Here is a 20,805-nt window from a genome sequence, read left to right as displayed (position 1 = left end):
TTCATCATTAGATACTGTCCAACTAGACAGCCCAGGTGAGAAAATCCTTGAGTGAGAGTACAGGGTTCCCAGTTTTCTGAGTAAGAGGACTTCAAGAAAAACACCGAAATACTGACTTTAATCCAACAACTGTGTGCTAATAAGCACTTTACATGATATTGTCTAATTTATCCAAACATACCTGAAAGAGGTAGTTCCAAGTCTATTCACCAAATAGGCAAAACTCCAAATAGTCAATTCTCTAAATTTACTAAAAATTTATTTTAACTATGAAAGTAGTTTATAAAAACACATATTGATGGGAGAATTTAATTAGTTTTTAAAGACTTCTGCCAAATTAAGACAGACAGGATAGCAGCACTTTCAAGAATGTCAATTTGTCTCTGCTGCTATTGCAGCTGCAAAAAGTTAGGGCAGAGAGGGGACCTCTGCTGGTGAAAAGATGCAATCTGGTTTGGTCTGCAGGTAATAGGGGAAGAGATAAGGTACAGGAAAAGGGAGAGAATAGAAGAGTAAAAAATGATAAGGAAGCAATTTAGAAGGAAACTGACAACAAATTCTACAAATTAGATTCAGCAAACTGATTTCTGTTGAACTGAATATTGGGTAAATTGGATGTTTGGAAACTAGTTTCAATGAGCTGCATTTTGGTGAACTGGCTTGCTTATGAAGTAGGTCATTAACCTTACTTTAGTTGCTAAGTCATTTCCAACTCTTTGCAACTCCAGGAACTATAGCCTACCAGGCTCCTCTGTCCATAGAATTTCCCGGGCAAAAACACTGGAGTCGGTTGCCATTTCCTTCTCCAGGGGATCTTACCAACCCAGGAATCAAACCCGCATCTCCTGCATTGACAGGCAGATTTGTTACTGCTGAGTCACCAGGGAAGCCCTTACTTACAGATAAGGAAATTGAGAAATGTTAAATAACCTTTCTACAGTAACACAGCTACACTCCAGGTTCTTCACACACTGCATCAAATCATTCTCCAGTAAGAAATTCTGTGTGGTGATTCTACATCCTTTCAGCACCACTCCTCTCCAGGAGAGAGATTTTAAACCCAGGTCCAACTAAAGCTAACACACGTAGTTAATCACTATATCGTAACAACAGTCTGCTGAGATAATTTTAAATTGCCACTCACACAATCGCAGTTTCTCTACCATACTACAATGACTATTTACTCTACCCTCCTGAAAAAATTTGTACATGCTATTCAGGGGTCAAGTGGCATAGCTGTCAGACTAAATTGGAATACTTTCAAGGCAAAAGTCAAGATTTTAGAGACAAAAAAAAAAAAAAAAAAGATTTTAGAGACATTATTACTTTATTTAGGCTGGACAATCATTGATTTCAGGTCAAATTTTGCACAACTAAAATTTCCTGAGAACCCCCACTACCATTTTTAATGATCCCACATTGACAATCCCTGATGTGTGTAATACACACAGGTATATAAGTTTATGATCCATTATTTTGATCAAAGTGTAAGCTAATCTTATTAAATAAGTGTAAAAATTAAAATAACCCTAAAGCCTACATGATCTATATAAGACATCAGTGCTTACTCAAACTATTTGTCTTACTGCTGGGCTTTTCAGGGATTTACCACATTTATGATGCCAGGAGAAATGTCCTATCTCACCTATTGATGCTTAAAATCTGACTTTTCTTACAACATTTTAAACTTTCCTTCTATTAATAAGATAGTAGCTCAAGGCTCTCGAAACAACTGAAAACATATTCTGCCCTTCTTGGTAAGCAGACAAATTCTCTACTCATAGATCTTATGATATAGCCCAAATATAAAGCACTTTTGCCTGAGTATAAACAGGAACTTTTATTAACAAAGCTACCACTACTGTAAAATATTTTAAGCATGAATTAATAAGCTGTTACTTTTAAATAGCAGTAAACATTTATTCTGATTTCCCAGCTGGGTTCAAAAATCTCTATGTTAAGATGGGGCAAAGAGATCTTTACAGCAAATCTGAATACTGCAAACTGACACTTTGAAAAATATCACCCTACTTTAAACCTCCTCAAATACATATTTTGAATGCTCAATGAAGAAATGACAAATCTAATTTTTTTGTCCATTCCAGGTTTCTCTTCTGTACTGAAAAGTGCCTCTTATTAACTATTTCTGATCTTCAATATACACCCAAGGCTACCCTTAATGTTTCAGCAAACAGAATATGATTCTTTCTAACCTCTTTTGAAATCAACAAAGACTATAAATTTAACTCAAGACAGCTTTTGTAGTTCAGTTAGATTCAAGGTCATCTCAAGGCTTTTAATTACTAACCAGGATTTGAGGAGCTCTGCAATTGGTGTAGTCGAAGGAAAGAGCAGCTGGCTTATTCACTTTCTTATTAAAGAGCCTTATAAAAACTGTCTTGGCAAATAGCAAATTCTCTCACCACTAGTGGTGAACACAAAGAAGCATAGCAAATAATCTTCAAACATTTGTATTTACTCTAAATCAACAAACTTTTTAAATTACCAGAAGACTCTGAGGTCTTCATTTCAGCAAATATGATTTATAATTTAATTCAAAACTTGTAGATAGCCAGACTCCAAAAATATTTCTATTTCCATTCTGAAACCAGCTCTGCTAAAAATTATGAATGTCCCTCAAATTAGCATAAAACTTATTTAAGTTTTCACTATCAAACCCTGTGCAGGATCAGTTTTTCAGTCACAGAGGAAGGAAACCATGCAGAGTATGCAGATATCTAAAGGAATGTAAATTTAACTTCTCTCTCCATGTACTTAATTTCCAATCAAACTCAGTTGTAAGTTTCAGGACTTATTCAAGACTTTGAGGCAACTGATACAGTTGTATTTGAAAAGAGACATACCCACACACACACACACATACCCCCTAATCCATCCTCCTGAGATTTTGAGAGGCAACCAGAGAAGGCTCCAGAGTGTCTTTGTGACCCACTCACCCATAATCTATAAGAGAAAGAAGGCAGTCTCAGAAGGATCCATAAACACTGCTCTGACTAGGCTGGAGATACTGAGGTAGGCAGCAGAAGGCAATGTGCATGCTTCCGGGGATTGGGGGCGGTTGGGGGGGGGGGGTACTAATGCCAGAAATCTACAAGATTCAGAAAACAAAAGGCATTGGGAATGATTCCATATAACCCTATATAACATGAGAATAGAGAAAACAGCCTGCCTATGTTTCAATTCTATCTCAAGCATCAGGCATTTATTAAAAAACAGTAATAAGCCCTAAATGTTAATATACAAGATGTATCAGTGTAAATTAAACTGGTTGCTGGTGATGGTACGCTGAGGTAGACACATGCTTCTAAAAATCTGCCCCCCCCCCCCCCCCACAAAATAAGCCAAAAGAAAGCACAAGATAGTCTAAGAAGTATGGTTAAAATGATGAGAAACTATCAACTATCTTAATGTTCAACTATGAAAAACAATGAGCTATCATATGGCTATTAGAAGTTTCAAATGAGTTCATGTTGAATCAGTAAAGCTTACAACATGAGAAAAAAAAGTAAAATCAAACAAAAAGCATAAAATGGTATATACTGTAAGATCACAACAATAAGCAAAAAACTAGGATTTGAAGGAAGTCTAGAAAAAAACATAAGAAAATGCTAATAAAAGTCACCTGGAAGCAAAATTATAAGTAATTTTCCCTTCAGTTTCCATATTTTCTACAGTGATGACACATTTCTAATTTTAAAATCATTAGATTCCTAAATAGCTCAAATCTAAGGAACCTAAGGGCCACAGGCAATTCAAGTCCAGAATTCAGAGATCACAACATTTAAATCTAAATACAAGATACAGCTAAATCCCTCCTGCTTTTATTGACATGCAAGCACTTCCAACTGTGTTCCCCAGGAAGTGTCCCTAAGACAACACTCTAAACTTGCTTTCCAAACAAGGCATTGGAAACACTGGGTGTTCTTCAGCCAAGAGCCCATCTATGCTCTGAAAACTAGCTTTGGAAAATAAATTTACAGTATTTCACACACATATTACCCATAAATGCTCAGCAATTGTTAATATTAATAGGCATACTACATGAAAAGTACTTTACTTTAAATATTTTAAAAGGCTCATGGCAAATAGCACATTTTATCTTCAAATGTTAAATATTTTTTCATCATAGTAGTACTTTCAGTAACTGAGCTGCTCGCCAGTAGTTAGCTCTGAATTCCAGTCAGCCCAACTATCTTTCAGATTTAAACTGTCAGCAAGTAAGAGAATTTTTTTTGCGGGAAAGCAATTGTAATTTCTCATTTTAGGTGATTGATTAAGTTCTCTCCTCTAAAAGGCTGATTGGTTTCCTGGTGCCAGTAAAATGATTGATGAATATTTCAACTGCAGCTCCCTTGCTAACCCCCCTCCACCCCTCCCCCATACATTGTCGCCCCTTTCCTGCTGGGCTCCCTTCTTACCGACCAACAGCGTTTAAGGAGGTTTTGAAATTTTCCTTAATGAATCCAAGTTCTCAAACTCAGGGCATTTAAGTCTTAAGAGGACAGGACTCTTCTCAATGCTGAAGGAATATTGCAGATAAAAATTACCTTTAAAAAAAATCCTTTACAAGGAAAAAGGGAAAACTCTGAAATTAACTATGGGTTTGACTCAGTGAATGAAATTGTCCTTACAAAAGAAAAGTGTGGCATGGTTGGGAGGGAGGAGGTATAAGAATAGCGATCATGTTAAAAAAGAAAAAACCACTGAATCTCGAGTTTACATTACAAATTGTCATAACATCATAACTTTAACAGCAAACATTTCTATAAGGTAGACCCGAGAACAGAATTTACACATAAATTATGTGATCCCACAGACCTTAATTTAAAGCAGCCAGGTGTTCTAATAAGGAGACAAAGCATGGTAAGTATTAAGGAATGTCAATATTCCTCGAGCGATGACTGAACAGTATCTAAAGTCAAAATCGTCCCAATGACTCTGTGCTGTGAGTACCATAGTTACTTGCTTTAGGCAGGAATTTCCTAAATTGCAACTTCCTGTTTTACCCAACTCATTTGAACATAAAGCTGGAAAATTCCTTCAGGGATTACCTAATTTAGCACCTTCATTTTATAGGTAGACCCATAGAAACATGCCTTTATAAGAGAGGTAGAATCAGAACCCAGGCAAATCCTAGGCCCACCAACTATTTCCTGAGCCTCATACTTCCTCAAATAATGTGGCTGCTCTCCTCCCTTCCCTGTTCAACACTACATTACTACCATAATCTATTAACCCCCACTGTCACATCGTTCTCACTATCTCCTTGCTAGAAAATCACTTTCTATATTTTACAAGCTTTGGACAACCAGTTCTTCTATTGCCACTTTCAAAGGGTCACATCAATCTTGGATTGGTCCTCCTCTTTTTCATATAGTCAGCTTTTGTGTGGCAGAATTTTTTAAAAAATGTACAGGGGACAAAAGCTACCCTTTCCTAAACGGCATTGCCCAAAGTACTCAAGCAAACAACCACGGATTTATTGACCATCTCATCTTAATCTGGTGTATCTGGTCACTTTAGTTATAAGGAGTGCTGTATATCCAAACAGAAATGTAGCTATATTCTGGTTCCAGGAGGGCTTTTCAAACCTTGGATTTAGCTTCAACACTCAGCTTGACTTACATACTGCTCCAATTTTCTCAAGTGACTGAAAAGCATATTCTCTTCCCTTGTATTTTGTAGACTTTCTCTGACTACCTGCAAAGAACTCAAGACTTGAAGGACTCTGATATAGAAAAAGACTCAAAATTCCTGACCTGATTATTCTTTCATTTATCCATTCATTCATGAAACACCAATTACTTGTGTTTTTAGTGCTGAGGCTACAGATCCAAGATATGGTATCACTGCCTTAGCGCAAAATCCCCTCTTTCCTTAGCACTCAAAGATAGTCTCTGAATCTATCAAAACTGTTTTCTGGTTGGCTTATTAAAGTCAACATGAAAGAGAAATAAATCACTTGCAACTCTAAGGGTAGATCTCTGTGACTCTATTCTATAGTGAGTTGAGTTGTGTATAATCCTCAACAATTATAAATCACCTGGATTCACAAGTATCTGCTTTGAGGCAAACACTATGCTTGGCACTCTACAGACTTTATCACGAGTCCTAATAACACTACCCTCAATTTCAGAAACATTATAGTACATGGAGAGGAAGGGAGTGGAAGGACAGATTAAACCTAGGAAACAAATGATTAATGGTGTTACTAACTGTAAAAACTAGGGTTTAATCTCTGTGGGCTTCAGTTTTCACATCTGCAAAATGCAGGTGACAGTCAAACACCTACCTCACAGAGTTATGAAAATACAGTTAACATACGTAAGGTGCTTAAAAATTATATAATAACAACTATATAAACAGTAGCTGCTATAATTATTCAATGAGAACACTAAAGTTCAGAGAAGTCAAGTGACAAAGTCACACAGCTGTGATCTTTGTACTGCCACACTCCAGAGTCCCTGCTCTTTCCCTCTCACATTATCTAACCAAAATCCTTCCTCCCTTACTGAAACTACTGCCACTTCCAAAAAAACAAAGCCCTCTAAACAGATATCAGTGGGGGGTTTCCCCCAGGTGGTTTATTATCCTGCCAAAAAGGCATTTTGGAGGAAGGATTGTAAGGCTAAAGAGAAGCCTCTAACAGGTTAGATTTCAAAGTACAGCAAAAATATGGAAGGGTAAAAAACACAAATCTGCCTAAGTTATTGAGCTTAGTAATTAACATGATTTAGCTCATCTGAAACTTGAAATAATATCCAAGCATTAAAATGAAAAAGGAAAAGCTTTTATTTTCTCATTACTAAGCTGCAACCCCTACAGAACACAAAAATGCTTAGAAAGGTACATTACACGAAACTCCAAGAACATCAAGATGACTACAGAGTTCTCAGGAAGGTAGCCCAGATATCTCACTGATCTTTTATCACCCATCAAGCTTTTCATCTTAAGTTCTGATCCAGTAACTCCTTATTGTTATTCACATTGTTCTGTGACATTTCTTTTGCCAGCAAACTCACTCCAGAATGAGTTCTACCTAGCAACTACCCTAAGGAGTAAATCTCTAACTCTTTAACAACACACTAATTGGACTTACACTAAAATGTTACTCACACTAGGAAAGGGTATTTTTACATCAGCAGAGGAGATACTTCTCCTATACAGACTTTATTACAACCTCCCTCAGTGAAAACGGGGTTAAAGGAAAACCAATCTACAAACTGACACTGCCAAAATCACAGCTTTAGAAGCCTCAGTGAAAGCCAAACACATCTACTGAAAGCAAACAAGCAAACTATTCTTCTATGTTCATAACTTTGTGTCCTTTTCATTGAAGTACAGTTGCTTTAAAATGTGTGAATTTCTGCTGCTAGGCTAAGTAATTCAATTAAATATACATATATACATTCTTTCTTTAATATTCTTTTCCATTATAGTTTATCATAGGAAGCAAACTATTCTTGAAGGAAATTTTGAAAAGATAGAGGGTTTTATCTCATAAATATTTAATTTTTTATAGCAATGACTCTTTATCAAGTAATAAAGTATTTTTGTATTTATTTCCACAATTATAAATCCACCCTTGGTGAGGAAACAGGTTCTATTGGAAAATTTCTAATAATTAATAGTTAAGCAACAGGTTTCACATGACAAGTGACAAAAGCCGTATCAGAGAACTCAGTGAGGTGAACTATGACATACTTCATTTAGTCTCAAGCAAAGAAAACTTAAAATGAACTCATCTTCATTTTGTTTTCCTCTATAGCCTCTTTACAGAGTTTGTTTTTTTTTTTTTAAGAGAAAGAGAAGGAATGATAAACCCAAACTAAGTGCTAACAATAATATCTGGTAAAGTCACTATTTTCTTCCACATTAAGTCAGTCTGTTCAAAAAGAAGTTCTCTCATTACTTTGGTCTGCGTGGTCACAGGACCCCTTTTACATACCTAAAAATTACTGAGGACCCAAAGAGCTAACATTTACACAGGTTATATCTAGTGATATTTACCACAGTGTGAAATCTTTTTAAATATCTATGAATTCATCCAAAAGTAACAAGAAACCTGTTATATGTTAATAAAATCTATTTTATAAAAAGTAACTAGAATTTCCAACAAAACAACAAAACTGATGAGAAGAGTAGCACTGTTTTATATTTTTACTAATCTTTAATATCTGGTTTAATTCTGGCAGTTAAGATTTTCCTACACGCTTCTGCATTCAGTATGCTGTGATATACTGTTTTGGTTGAAGTATACACAGAAAATCTGGCATCACACAGATTTGTAATTGGAAATGGAAGAACTATTTCCTAATGAAAATAATTGTAGGTATTTTCCTTTGATAATATACCAAACTTCAGTAAGTAGTGGTTTCTTAAAGGTCAGTTCAAAGGGAAATCTAAAACTGTACCAATGAACTTTGTGTACTCCGTTACATTAAAACCCATTGGTCTATTTAGCACTTTGAACTCATCTTTTCTCCATTCAGAATTTTGTAACATCATACACTGGATAATTTGGAAACTGCTCCTTCACTGAAATGTGATCTTCAAAATGCTGACATATTTCATTATGTAATATTTTTTTTAAAAATGACACTTATCAGTAACATCAACATTAGGGCTCATCAGAAAAGGCTTTAAGTATTGGGAAGTTGTCAAGCTCAAAGTGGCAGGTACAAGTTTTCCAAAATTCTAATTGTCACTTGAAAGCTCAAATTTTATTCACCATCAAGAAGCATTGTCAGTTTTCCCTGCTCACTGTTCGTTTTTCAAAATATGGTCTGCCAAACACCCAATCTGAATATGGTCTGTCAATTGTTCTTTCAAGTAAAAATTGTGTTCCATGAAAAAAGCAGTTAGTTCAGCTTACAACATAATTGCAGAAGCACTTTTCCTAAAAACAATTATTCTATTTTGGTAAGCAGCATAAATGCTTTGTGCATTTGCCATTCCTCACACAGAATATCAAAAACATCTGTACTCAAGGGTAGAGATTTAATAAAATTAATCATTTTTACTACTTCATCCAGGACATTCTTAAGTGAAAATAGCTTTAAAAAAAATACAAGTGATTAGAACTGAAGAATACAATGACTACTAGTACAGTTTGAAGTCTGATTTCTGTTAAGGTGCCAATAATTTACCCACCATTGTTTCTCAACATGAGCCCAAATGTCAACATCATAAAAAAGGCAAATAATGTCAGCATTATTACAAAAATAGTTTTGACCTCAAGAACCTCCTGAAAAGGTTTCAGGGCCCACTCTTCCGTGGTTTATGGATGACACTTTGAAAACTACTGGTTTACACCATACAGTAAATTATTAAGAACAAATTTAAGTACTCAATAAATAGGAAGAGATTAAATCTGAAACAATCTAGTAACAAATGATCAAGAAACGACTGACAAAAAATACAATCCAACTGTGTATTATTTCATTACTCATTTATGAATTTTAAAAGGCAAGAGATGAGGAAACAAGATAAAAAGTGTATAAGACTTCAAGTGTCCTCTTCTTTCTTGTGAGAGAAAAACTAAACAAACTGGAGTTAACTGTGATAAAAAGAACACTGTATCTGATGCAGTGTGTGTGTGTGAAAATCGCTCAGTCACAACCGACTCTTTGCAACCCCATGGACTATACAGTTCATGGAATTCTCCAGGCCAGAATACTGGAGCATGTAGCTGTTCCCTTCTCCAGGGGATCTTCCCAACTCAGGGATCAAACCCATGTTTCCCACATTGCAGGTAGATTCTTTACCAGCTGAGCCACCAGTAGGACATAAGAAATTAACAACAACAACAACAAAAATCAAGACTTTTTTTTAACCCTTCCAAGACAGTATGACTTCAAGACTGAAATGAATGCAAGAATTAATTTTTTAAATGAAAACTAACACAGGTTAAGGTGGTCCCCCCAACTTCCCATCCTTTCACAGAACCAGTGTGCCCATCACTTTGGCACAGATTTGTCACTGAAATGTTTCCTAAATCTTAAACTATGAAATTATACCTCTGGACTCAAAGGGAGTATAATAGGAAATTTAAAAATCTGCTTAATTATGTACTTTTTCAATCAATGCATTTAGAGGGAAAATGAGAAACAGAAAATTTAAGACTACAATGATGGGCTGGAAGAGCAGGCACTCACACATCTGAAATGCTTTTATAAAAAGGAACAAAATCCACTGAAATATAGGGAAGAGCTGGAAATGAAAAACTGAGAAAGTTCTCTACTTCTGCCACATGAGGAATTTAGTTGTGCATTTCACTCTCAAAATCACAATTCTCAAGTTTATTTTCTAAATAATTACAACTTGTTTCCAATGCAAACTGTTGTTAAACCAAATATCTGTTTAATATATCCTCTACTGATACACAGTGCAATTCCAATGTGATATAGCTTATCACTCAAACAGCTCCCTCTATCATTATTACTAGCTTCTCTTTATGATTTCTCACTCTTAACAATGAGAGCAAAATCACCACTTTGGTTCAAACCACCCACAGAGTATATCTTCAAATCAAATGCCTGGATTTGTTTCCAGAATACATTACATGTTGCTGCCTAGGGAATTGATTTTGGAAACATTACACCTGGCAGCTGACCTATCAACAGTGCCAGTAGAATTGACACCAACTTAAAGGCCAGAGTCCCTCTAGAAAACAGAAAAATATACTGCTACTGCCATCTGTGGTTTATGGTTGAATAGCTTCTCCTGTATAAACAAATTGAAGGGTATGTACAGTTTGCAATTAGGTTCCAAAGATTTCATCCTTTGAAGATACTTTTTAAACTCTTAATATAACAAATTGTAGAGTTTATTAAGTGTTTGACATTAAGAATTTCTGATTCCTTATTTGAACTTATGAATAGAACGCTGATGGAGAAACCACAACTACTTTGATTGAAAATTTTTCCATTGCATAAAGGCTAACTTTTGTTTTCCCCAAACACACACTCCTAAAGAAATTCAAAACACCTGAATGCTGCCGGTGAACTTAGAATGAGGATAATTTCTCTTTTGAAATAATGACTGTCAATACTACAACATCTCCCCAATCTTTAAAGCAAAAAAAAAAAAAAGTATTTTTAAAGAAATCCAGGAATTTTCTATTCAAACATGACAGTTTGTACCCTTCAAAATAAATTTTAAAGACTCAATTTCCCTATAATTTTTTCTAAGAACAAAACATCCAAGATGCAAATGAAGGCTGAAAGTAGACTATTTTCAACTTATTTTCTCTCAGTTTGCTTTCTCAAATGACAACCACTGTAGCTTAGGGATCAAAAGATTTAGTGCAGCTGGGGGTGGGGAAAAAAGCAATTCAGGTCCCCAGCAGCCAGCTGAGGAAATCCTGGTTCGCTCCCCGACTAAATCACTGTTAATTAGAATTACCGGGTTACATAGTAAAGTCTTATTTAAATAATCGTAAACAGCAAAAAAATCTCTTTTCTTGAGAAGCTGTTCTCCCCAGGCTACTATTTAACAGCAGGTAGTACGGGAAGAATGAAATAAAGTAGGAAATGTTTTAATCTTTCACATAAAAGTTTCCTATTTATAGCTATTTCTAAATCACACTGAAAAAGCAGGTTAGACATCTCACAATGGTTTTCTTCTAATTTTCCGATATCTAAGATAACAGCCTTATCTTTCTCATAAAGACAACCCATGTCGGAAAACAAGTAATAAATAGAAGCCTGAGCCTGATTCTAGGAATACTATATATATATCAAAGTTAATCCAGAGTTGGTTTTTCTGTTTGTTTTTTAACATAGATTAAGCTCAGACAAATCTGAAACTTCGGCTCTGAGAGAGACTCAACACCCAAAAAAGAATTACCTGCTCAGTACTTTTTGCTAACTTTAAGTAATTCTGGTATTTCTGAACCGTAGTTATTAACAAAGGCATCCATAAACCCTTAAGAAATTACCTCAATCAGGAAAAAGTTGACCTTAAGAATGTAAAAATTTGAAAGAAAACATTTTCCTTCACAACTTGTTGGTCTCAGAAATACTTTCAAAGTATTACAAAGTTGGGTATATTTACTGTGTAGACATATTCAATAGCTCTTTCTGTTGAAAATTGTTTCAAGGACACTTTTATTCTTTGCTGAAATGCAAAATTTATCTGTTGATTCATAACTTTCTATTTTCCTGGTTGTGAACCTTTTTCACATATAAGACAACTGGCACACATAAAATGAGGCATTTTTATTGTCCTACTTTAATAGAATAGATTTGACCAACATTAAAATTTACTCATAAATGGCATCTTCCCAAATTTAACTTTCAACCTAATTATATAAAATACTGCAAAAAATACTTAAAACGGAGAATGTCGTTTAACTTGACTACAACACAAAATTAAATAATAACCAAAACTTATGAAAAGACCCCAAAGATCTAGATGAGCTTGCTGAAAATGAAGTCTCCTAATTTTGGAGACTATCCCAGCTAAAGCTATCCCGAAGCCAGAAGTTACCATGTGAACACAATTCATTAATGGGCCAATTTATTCAACACAAACCAATAAATAGTTATAAAAACAAAGTGATGATGTCTCAATACAGAATGAAACTCACAAATACAGCCCCAGGCCACAGAACAGGCAGGCATCATTAGCAATTTAAAGCCAGCTTGCACAACAGGCACTAGAAGTGTTTTGAGAAATTTCACCACATTTGCAGTTGGCAGTTCTGCCCTCCATCCTCCACTAAACTAAACCTAGATATTTAAACCTAAAACTATTTTCTAACCTTTGCTCCACAACCCCAGGAAAAGGGAAAAAATGAAAAAAACTAAGAAATTATTAATAAAATATGAAATACAGGATTTGAGCATAGTTTAGGAAATTCACTAGCAGTTTTATTCACTAGCTCATCTCCCTCCTCCCCATTTAACTCCTCTTAGCACTAATTCACGCTTACACGCACACACACCTTTTTGCTACAGAATTCAGAATGATTTATGGGTTTGGAACATGTTCATACTTAGATTACATGAAAGAATATGGTAGATGGTAAATTTGAGATTGGAAATGTGGTCATCTCACACCTCAACTCACCGATGAAATCTGTTCATTGTTGCCTTTCAGTGTTCTTTGGAGGTCAAGGAACCCACTAAAAAAACACCTGTTCGCTGTTTGGACTAAAGAACAACAGTACTATAGTATGCTTTTTTGCTTGTTTGTTTAATGGAGGTAGAAAATTCTGGACTGACTCAGAACTAACGTGATCATTAAAGTCACAGAACTGAAAAGTTACACCATCACGGGAAATATCTGCTCAAGTATTTTCAGGGATAAACATTCGGATGGCATGATCTTAACAGAAAAAGGACATGAGGTTTATTTAGTGAACTTCTCTCCAATTCTTCTAAAGTGTAATTTTATAAAACATGCTTTTAATTACTCATAATGGCTTATAAACTTCCTTTGCTTGAAACATTTAGAAGTCTACTCCATTATTCTCTCAAAATAAAACGATCAAGTGCAATATCAACATATTCTTCAAATCATTCATCTTCCTTTGAAATTATGATTGAGTTCATGTTTGTCATCAAAACCTAAAAGCAACAACTGAAATATTTAGTGCAGTGAGCACAGGGAATTCTTGGAAGGGTGATGGTGCATCAAAAGACTAGCAACTCTGTTCGGATAGAATAATAAAAACCATTTAAAGGACTCTAAATTCATCATCAATGGCGTTTCCGGCAGGAAAACATTTCTAAAATTTCACTTTCAGTTTATTTCTTCATGACACAAACCAAAAGATCTGCTATCTAGATGATTATCTACTGCAAGTAGTTCATATAAAATAGAAATCAGCCACCAGGATAAAAAGCCAGGAGAATTCATTTTCTCTGCTTTGAACCTAAGCAGTTTCATTTACTTTTGGAGAAAAATATTAATTAGGAAGTATATAATAGAAAGAAAAAGAAACCCACCATTCCAAAGATAAACTTTTTTTTCTTTTTTGGTAATTCTTCTGTATGTAAAGAGATAATGAACATAAACTATTAACCAGTACACAATACTCATTTTTACACTGGAAAATAAAACTTTCCACAACAGTCTAATGTTTCATGTATTTTCCTTAGAGCCCATCAAACTGCCACAAGTCCCATTCCGTTTTCAACAAAAAGGAAACATTTGTAGCACTAAATTGGGCTGATGTAAAATACTGAAGCCACCTTAGCCTAAATGGATTGCTTGATAACATTCTTTTAAATGGTCCTGACTGATTGAGGAAATGAGACTGTGAAAGGGAAATTTGATTAAGAGTTAAAATTACCGCTGAGTTCTTTAAAATGTACTAATGAATAATTAATAGCAAATGCAGTTCCTAGGCTTCCTTTACAACAATATTATCAAGTAGAACTGAAAGTACTGTCTGTAGTAAAATCCATCAGCTACGAGTCGCACAGGTGGGTACAGGAAGCATACACACATAGAAAGGCATTACAAAATTACACACACTAGTATGGGCCATAATATAGATCTGAGCTTCTATAGATCTGGTTAAAAAAAAATCAGCATGGTAAATTTTAGATCAAAATTTACAACTTTAACACATTAACACCAAAACAAATCACCTCTTAAAAAGCTTAAAAGTCAAAAACACTAAAGAAATCCTTTGTTCCTATGATACTATCTCCTTCTACTCTAACTGGATTCCATCCAGCCTCTTCCTTTGTGACACGGGATTTTATTGATCTCAAACATGTTCACATTCAGAAATTAGTCTCCAAAGACAACCCAAGGGACTGCAAGCCACCTAGATACTACACATCACAGACATCTCAAAAAAAGACAAGACCTTTGAAAACACATCACTACTTGGTCAGCAACAGTAAATGAAGCTAACCAGGCTCTCTTCGAAACCGACTTTTTCGTTAACTGGTAAAAACGCCAGATCTACTCAACTGGCAATAAATGTTTGACGAGTTCATAAATTTATGAAGGCGTAGATACACCCCAAAATTTCTCCCCTTGTGCAACTCCCCGTTCATTCATCAACTGAGCGCCTAAGTGACTTATTTTCAGGTTACTTTCCTCACACCTGCCAGGTCACTGTCCTGATTGAGAAACTTCTTGCTGAAGCAATTAATTTTTAGTGCCTACTAACTGTCCCGGGTGTTTGCATTCAATTTGAAATCTGTTACTTGTTAGACACTGTTCGGTCCTAGATCTTTCAGAGAATTGCGCGTTTATGGCGCAGAGAGGGGAGGAGGCGCGGATCTCCGAGAGCCTGCCCTTTATTCGGAAATGAGGAGATGTGAAAGGTGGAAGGCAGGGCAAATAAATAAATAAATCGGGTTTGCCGCCGAAGCGTTTGCCGGCCGGTACGAGCACCCTTTGTAATGCAGGCCTCCCGGGGCTATCGCCTGCGCTAATTGCTCCAGGGCGCTTTCCAAGTTCAAAAGTTCACCTTTTACGACCTCACAAAAGCTCCTTACACGTTACCAATAAAAACATTCCGCGGCAAACACTGTGGGGGGAAATATCAAACAGATACAAATAAAACACCCCGCGGGGGCAGAGAGCCGGGGGCCGGGGAGGGGGGGCGGGGAGCGGTGGGGGGAGTCGGGCCCAGCCGCAGCCCGGAGGAACCTGAGGACTTGGCCGGGACATGGGGACAGGGGGGGCGCGAGGAGGGTAGGGCTGGGCCAGGTGAGGAGTCGCCCGGGCTCCGGGAGCGCCAAACGGAAGAGAAGTAAGGCTGGGCGGACGCGGGCCTGGACCCGCGGGCGGAAAGAGGAAAGAGGCAGGTGTCCCGGGCCCCCGGTCAGGCCGGAGCGCCGAGGCATCGGTAGACCGGGCTGAGCAGGGCGGGCAGGAGAGCGCGGGGCAGGAGCGCGAACAAGCGGGGTCCGAAAACGAACCGCTGAGCCAGGAGCTCTGGGACTAGGGGGTGGGCGCCGAGAGGGAGGCGGGTGGGCAGCCCGGGAAGCGCGGCAGCGCGGAGGGGAGAGAAAGAGGCTCCCAAAAGGTGAGGGGCAGAGAGAACCCAGGGGACGAGGGTGTGGCGGCGGCAGGGCGCCGAGGGAGCGTCCGCGGAGGGAGGAGGGACCCGTGGGGGGGAGCGCTGAGAAGGTCGGCGGAGGGGAAGGACTCGGCGCTGAAGGGACCCTTTGGGGGAAGAGACCCTCGCACGGGGATCCCCCGGAGGCCGAGAAGGGGACGATGAGAAAGAGGGGACCACAGAGGGAGGGGACGCCCCCACTGACGGGACTCGAGGTGAAGGAGGCCGGTGGAGAGGGGCCGGTGCAGAGGGGATCTGGGAGTGGGGGGGGGGGGATTCGCGCTGAGGGACGGGGCCGGGGGGAGGGGAGGCCTGTGTTGAGGGGACAGAGGAGAGGGGGAAACGGAGGTCGGGGTGGAGGGAACCAGGCAGGAGGAGGATCCGCGCGGAGGGGGGTCCGCGGGGGGGGGGGTAGTCCCCGGGGGGTGGGGGGGCGACGAAGGAGAATCGGCGCTGAAGGGGGACCGGGGTGAAGGTCCGCGCTGAGGGGACCCGGAGTCGCCGCGGCTTCCCAGAGAGAGAGAGAGTCAGCTGAGAGGACGGGACTTCCCGGGGTAGGGGGACAGAGGCCCGGTTCTCGCCGGGCCGAGACTTCGCACGCCCCTCACCCACCGTTGCGCGGCGGCGGAGGGAGCGCGGCGGGCGGCTCCAGGAACCCCGCCGAGCCCCCGCCGCCTCCCCCTCCGCTAGGCGGCCGTTCGTCCCGCTCCATGCGGTGGAGCTCAGGGCCCGCGCTCGGTTCGCTGCTCCGCCATAACCGGCGCCCTCGTCGCCGTCGTCGTCCGCCAGGGGGAGGGGGCTGTCAGGGGCCAGCGGGCTCCCGGCCGCGGCGCTCTCTGGGCCCCGATCCGCCGGGCTCCGCGCCCCTCCGCGCCGCGCCCCCTCAGCACTGGCCAGCTCCCACCCCCGACGTCACGCGCCACTGCCACGCACTGCCCTGCGGGGCACGCTGGGAATTGGAGTCCGCCGGGCGAGGCCGGCCACGCTGGACCCCACCAACTGAAGGGGTGGGAGAAGGGAAAAGCGGCCTTAAGAAGGGAAGGCCAAGGCCTGTTAACATCACGAACACTGATGAAGACTTCCGGTACAAGTTGAATAAAGATTATTTCAGGACCTTCTCTTTATTATAACTTATCCGTGTGCTCAACCTTCCCTAGGACGCCTCGGATCCCCCCACCCCGAGAATGAGTCTTTCCTAGGAGGCGGATCGCCAAGGAGCCGGGTGAGCACGTGCAAAGAGGCCCAGCCCCGTAGGCGGGTCTCAGAGGGGGCGGTGTTTGTAGGTATTCACGAGGGCCTTCCACCGCGGCTTCGGGACAAATTGGACCTGAGATTAAAGGACCGGAGTTTAACTCGAGGTGACCGCGTTCGTATGCAAATGGAATCTATAAAACTCTGCTTTCCGGGGTACTCTTTAAAGCCTTTTTACCTCCGGGTGGGCGGGAAAGACTGAAGTTTCTCTTCCTCCTCTTTCATTTTCCCCCTGCCCAAGGAACGGAACAGAATGGCAAACTAAGCTTCAAGCCATTGATGCTATTAAAGAAACTCAGGCTCTTTACTCCTGGGGTCTTGAAGCCCTTCGTTTGAGAGCGTCCTTCCTCGGCCTTGTTCGCCTTCCTTGCTCCTCAGTTTTCCTATCAGTAAAACGGGGTTAGAATAGGGACAGGGTCCAATTGGAAGATCCCAACCTTCCCCACCCGTGCTCCTTGCCTCAGTTTCCCAGAGCATAACCCGGATTTTGCCGTTTCCGCTGCAGAGCCCACCTAGTATGCCACCAGGTGGCGCGCGGCCACCAGCGTCTAGGCTTGCCCCGGGCGTCCGCCTTCAGCGATCCTCTCTGTAAAGGGCTCATCGCGGCCGCCTCCCAAGGTCTAGCTAGGTTCTACCTGGTCAGTTCGAAGACAAAGAACGAGAACACTGATTCCTTGCCGGCCTCTAGTCTCCCGGGTTATGCCGCAGCTTCCTCACTGGCTGCCCACTCCCCCGCCTGTCTCCCACCCTGACTACAACCCCGCCCCACCAATCCGTCGGCTTGTCTATGTCATTGCTTGCTTAATTTTTAAGTTCTTATACTGGCTCGCACTCCTGCCTGATCTGACCCCTTCCACATTTCTCATCACAGCCCTTCCCTCACCTGCTTGGCAGGATGTTTTGTGATGCTTCCCTGTATTTACTGGTTGAGTGGCTGTACCTTACCAACACCGGTTAACCTGTACTGCATCCTTAATCTGTAACTGCTACTGTTCTGAGAGTTTGACATTAACGCCATGTTCTCTAAACCCCACATCTGCTTTATGGGGAGCTTTAGCTCCAATAATGCCCCTATCATATACTGACGAAATCACCCGTTAGTAATGGGGATTCCAAACCCAGTCGGTCAAACACCAGGACTTGAACGCTTGGCTCCTTCACACTGTTGGCTTCACCCAATCCACTCCCAAACTCCTATTGATCTTTCAAGATCCTGTTCAAATATCCTCTCAAGGATATTCATATATCCCACCAGGGGACACCTAGATCTCCAGTGTGTTCCCTTACTGCTGTTGAGTTCTCTGTGGGCTGTGATAAATGATCTCTGTGTGATTGCTTCCCCACTACTGTTCCCCAGCTCCAGAGGGGGAGGGGAACCCTCAGAGTAGGGGTGGTAGGTGGGGGTGTTGAGCTGGGGAAGGAGACAGAGGAGATGGGTCTTCTGGGCCATTCCCTCAGCTCTAGGTTCTAAAAAGAGTTAGGATCAGATGGCCTTCCTAGAGCCAAAACTTCCCTTTATCACAGACTTCTGGAGGTAGTAAGTTCCCCTTCCCTGGAGAGCCAATCAGGAGCTAAGTGGCACTGTAGAAACCTCTGGAAGGCCTGGGGTTTTCTAAGTCGACTCTCAAAGATGGACAGAGAAGTTCAAACTCTCAGCCCTTAGAAGCAGCTCCTCCTTTTCCTTCAGAGTCCAGCTCTGCTGTCAACTGCCACCCAAAAACCTTTCTAGATCTTGACTAGTCAAATCCGTTTTCTCACTCTCATCATTATAACCCCAACTGCTGAGGACAAAACCTGAACACAGTAGACAATAAATAATCGGGGAGGGGGTGAAAGAACAAATAAAGCATATCTAATCTTTTTACTTAATAAGTGCGACTTTGGTTACCTCCAAGCTTCAAAGTCCTGGTTTCAGGCTTCCCTCGTGGCTCAATAGTAAAGAATCTACCTGTCAATGCAAGAAACATGGGCTCGATCCCTGATCTGGGAAGATTCCACATGCCTCAAAGCAACTAAGCTGGTGTGCCACAATTATTGAGCCTGCATGCGCCTAGAGCTTGTGCTGTGCAACAAGAGAAACCACCACAACGAGAAGCCTGTGCGTGGCAAAGAAGAATAACCCCCAACCCCAAAACACGGCTAAAGAAAAGCCGTCGTCGCAGCAGTGAAGACCGGCACAGCAAAACATAAATAATACATTTTTTTTTACGTGGATGGGAGGGAGGGGAGGATAATAGTTACTACCTTATGGGTTGTTACGAGAATCAAATAAGATGATGCATGCAAAGCATTTAACAAAGTGGCTTAACAAATAGGACTTGTTACTAATGTTATTTAAAGAGTGGTCCTAATTCCCAGTTACTTCTCTTCTGAAAATGCTTCTTGGCAAGAGTCAACTAACACAAAACTGAGAAGGGTGAGGGAAATGACTGTGTACTGAAACCCCAGCCATTGTTCTAAGCAGGTAGGGTCCTGTCCTTCACCTACATTGTCCCCCCAACAATCCCAAGAGGTCAACACTTTTCTCCACAAATTAAAAATGAGGAAACAGGTTGAGAAAGATAAAAAAGACTCCCCCACACATACACACACCAGCAGGACAAATGACGAAAGAGGAAGAAAATTATCTAAGGAGAAGGATCTGTGGGGGGAGTGCTGAGGCCAGAGGTAGAAAACCAGTCAGAGCTATCACTAAGAGCAAGGCAGGGGTAGGCGCCATCATTAGGGACTTGTCCTATGGTGGTAGAGACAGACACTAATCAAAGTAATCACATACCCACAATTATGACAAAATACGCTTAGAAGCTCCTGGTGCTGTGGGAGTGTGTGTGACAGGATTTATTTTGGTCAGGGGTGGTGATGGAGGGATCATGAACCTTGAAGATGAAAGGATGAGTGGGAGTGAGTCACACTGGGTGAAGAGAGAGTGTTTCAGGGGGAAGGAACAGCCTGTGCAGAGGTCCCAAGGCCCTGTTGAAACAGAAAATTCACTGTAACTGGAGCCCACCCACCCAGGGGGGAGAGGACAAGAGACAAGGGTGAAAAGGAGGAAACCGTGGGCTCAGGTAGGAGACTGCCACCAGGGGGAGCAGAGTTCTCTTGAGGACAGGAGCCTTGTCCAGGACCTAGCCAAAGAGTCCGATCCAGGCTGCATGGAGGGAAAGGGCCGGGTAAGGGGAACCCCAAACAGGTTCTGTTTGTTTTCAGTACATGTTGTCTATTTTTTGAATAGCTAGGACACATTGCAAAACTCCCAGGTTGCAAAAAATTATTCAATGAAAAGCTTTTCTCCTTACTGCATTCCTAAAGGCTGGCTCCTCTCCTTATCCATTAATTGTGTCCATTCCCAGATTTTCCATGCACATAAAAACACACACCATATTTATTTTTTAAGCTAATCTAGCCCTCTCTAGGGAATCTCTAGTTATGAAAGAAGCCAATTTGTACTGAACGCATGATAGAATGATTCTATCATTCAACTGAAAGTTAAGGAGCACCAG

At 40.7% G+C, this 20,805-nt stretch overlaps 1 protein-coding gene across 2 annotated transcripts in view; it reads right to left on the bottom strand.

Annotated features, from left to right (window-relative positions):
• NR6A1 (nuclear receptor subfamily 6 group A member 1) overlaps positions 1-16,952 on the bottom strand; it is a 215,463-nt gene extending 198,511 nt beyond the window's left edge. For both annotated transcript variants that reach the window (XM_065928470.1, XM_065928471.1), the window contains exon 1: positions 16,667-16,952. In XM_065928470.1, the coding sequence (XP_065784542.1) occupies positions 16,667-16,766 (100 nt within the window). In that variant the 5' untranslated portion in view covers positions 16,767-16,952. The remainder of the gene's footprint in view (positions 1-16,666) is intronic.
• Between the last annotated feature and the right edge of the window lie 3,853 nt (positions 16,953-20,805).

This window comes from Muntiacus reevesi, chromosome 3 (genome assembly GCF_963930625.1).
Source record: "Muntiacus reevesi chromosome 3, mMunRee1.1, whole genome shotgun sequence".
Taxonomy (NCBI): Eukaryota; Metazoa; Chordata; class Mammalia; order Artiodactyla; family Cervidae; genus Muntiacus; species Muntiacus reevesi.
This window is presented reverse-complemented; position numbering and strand designations above follow the sequence as displayed.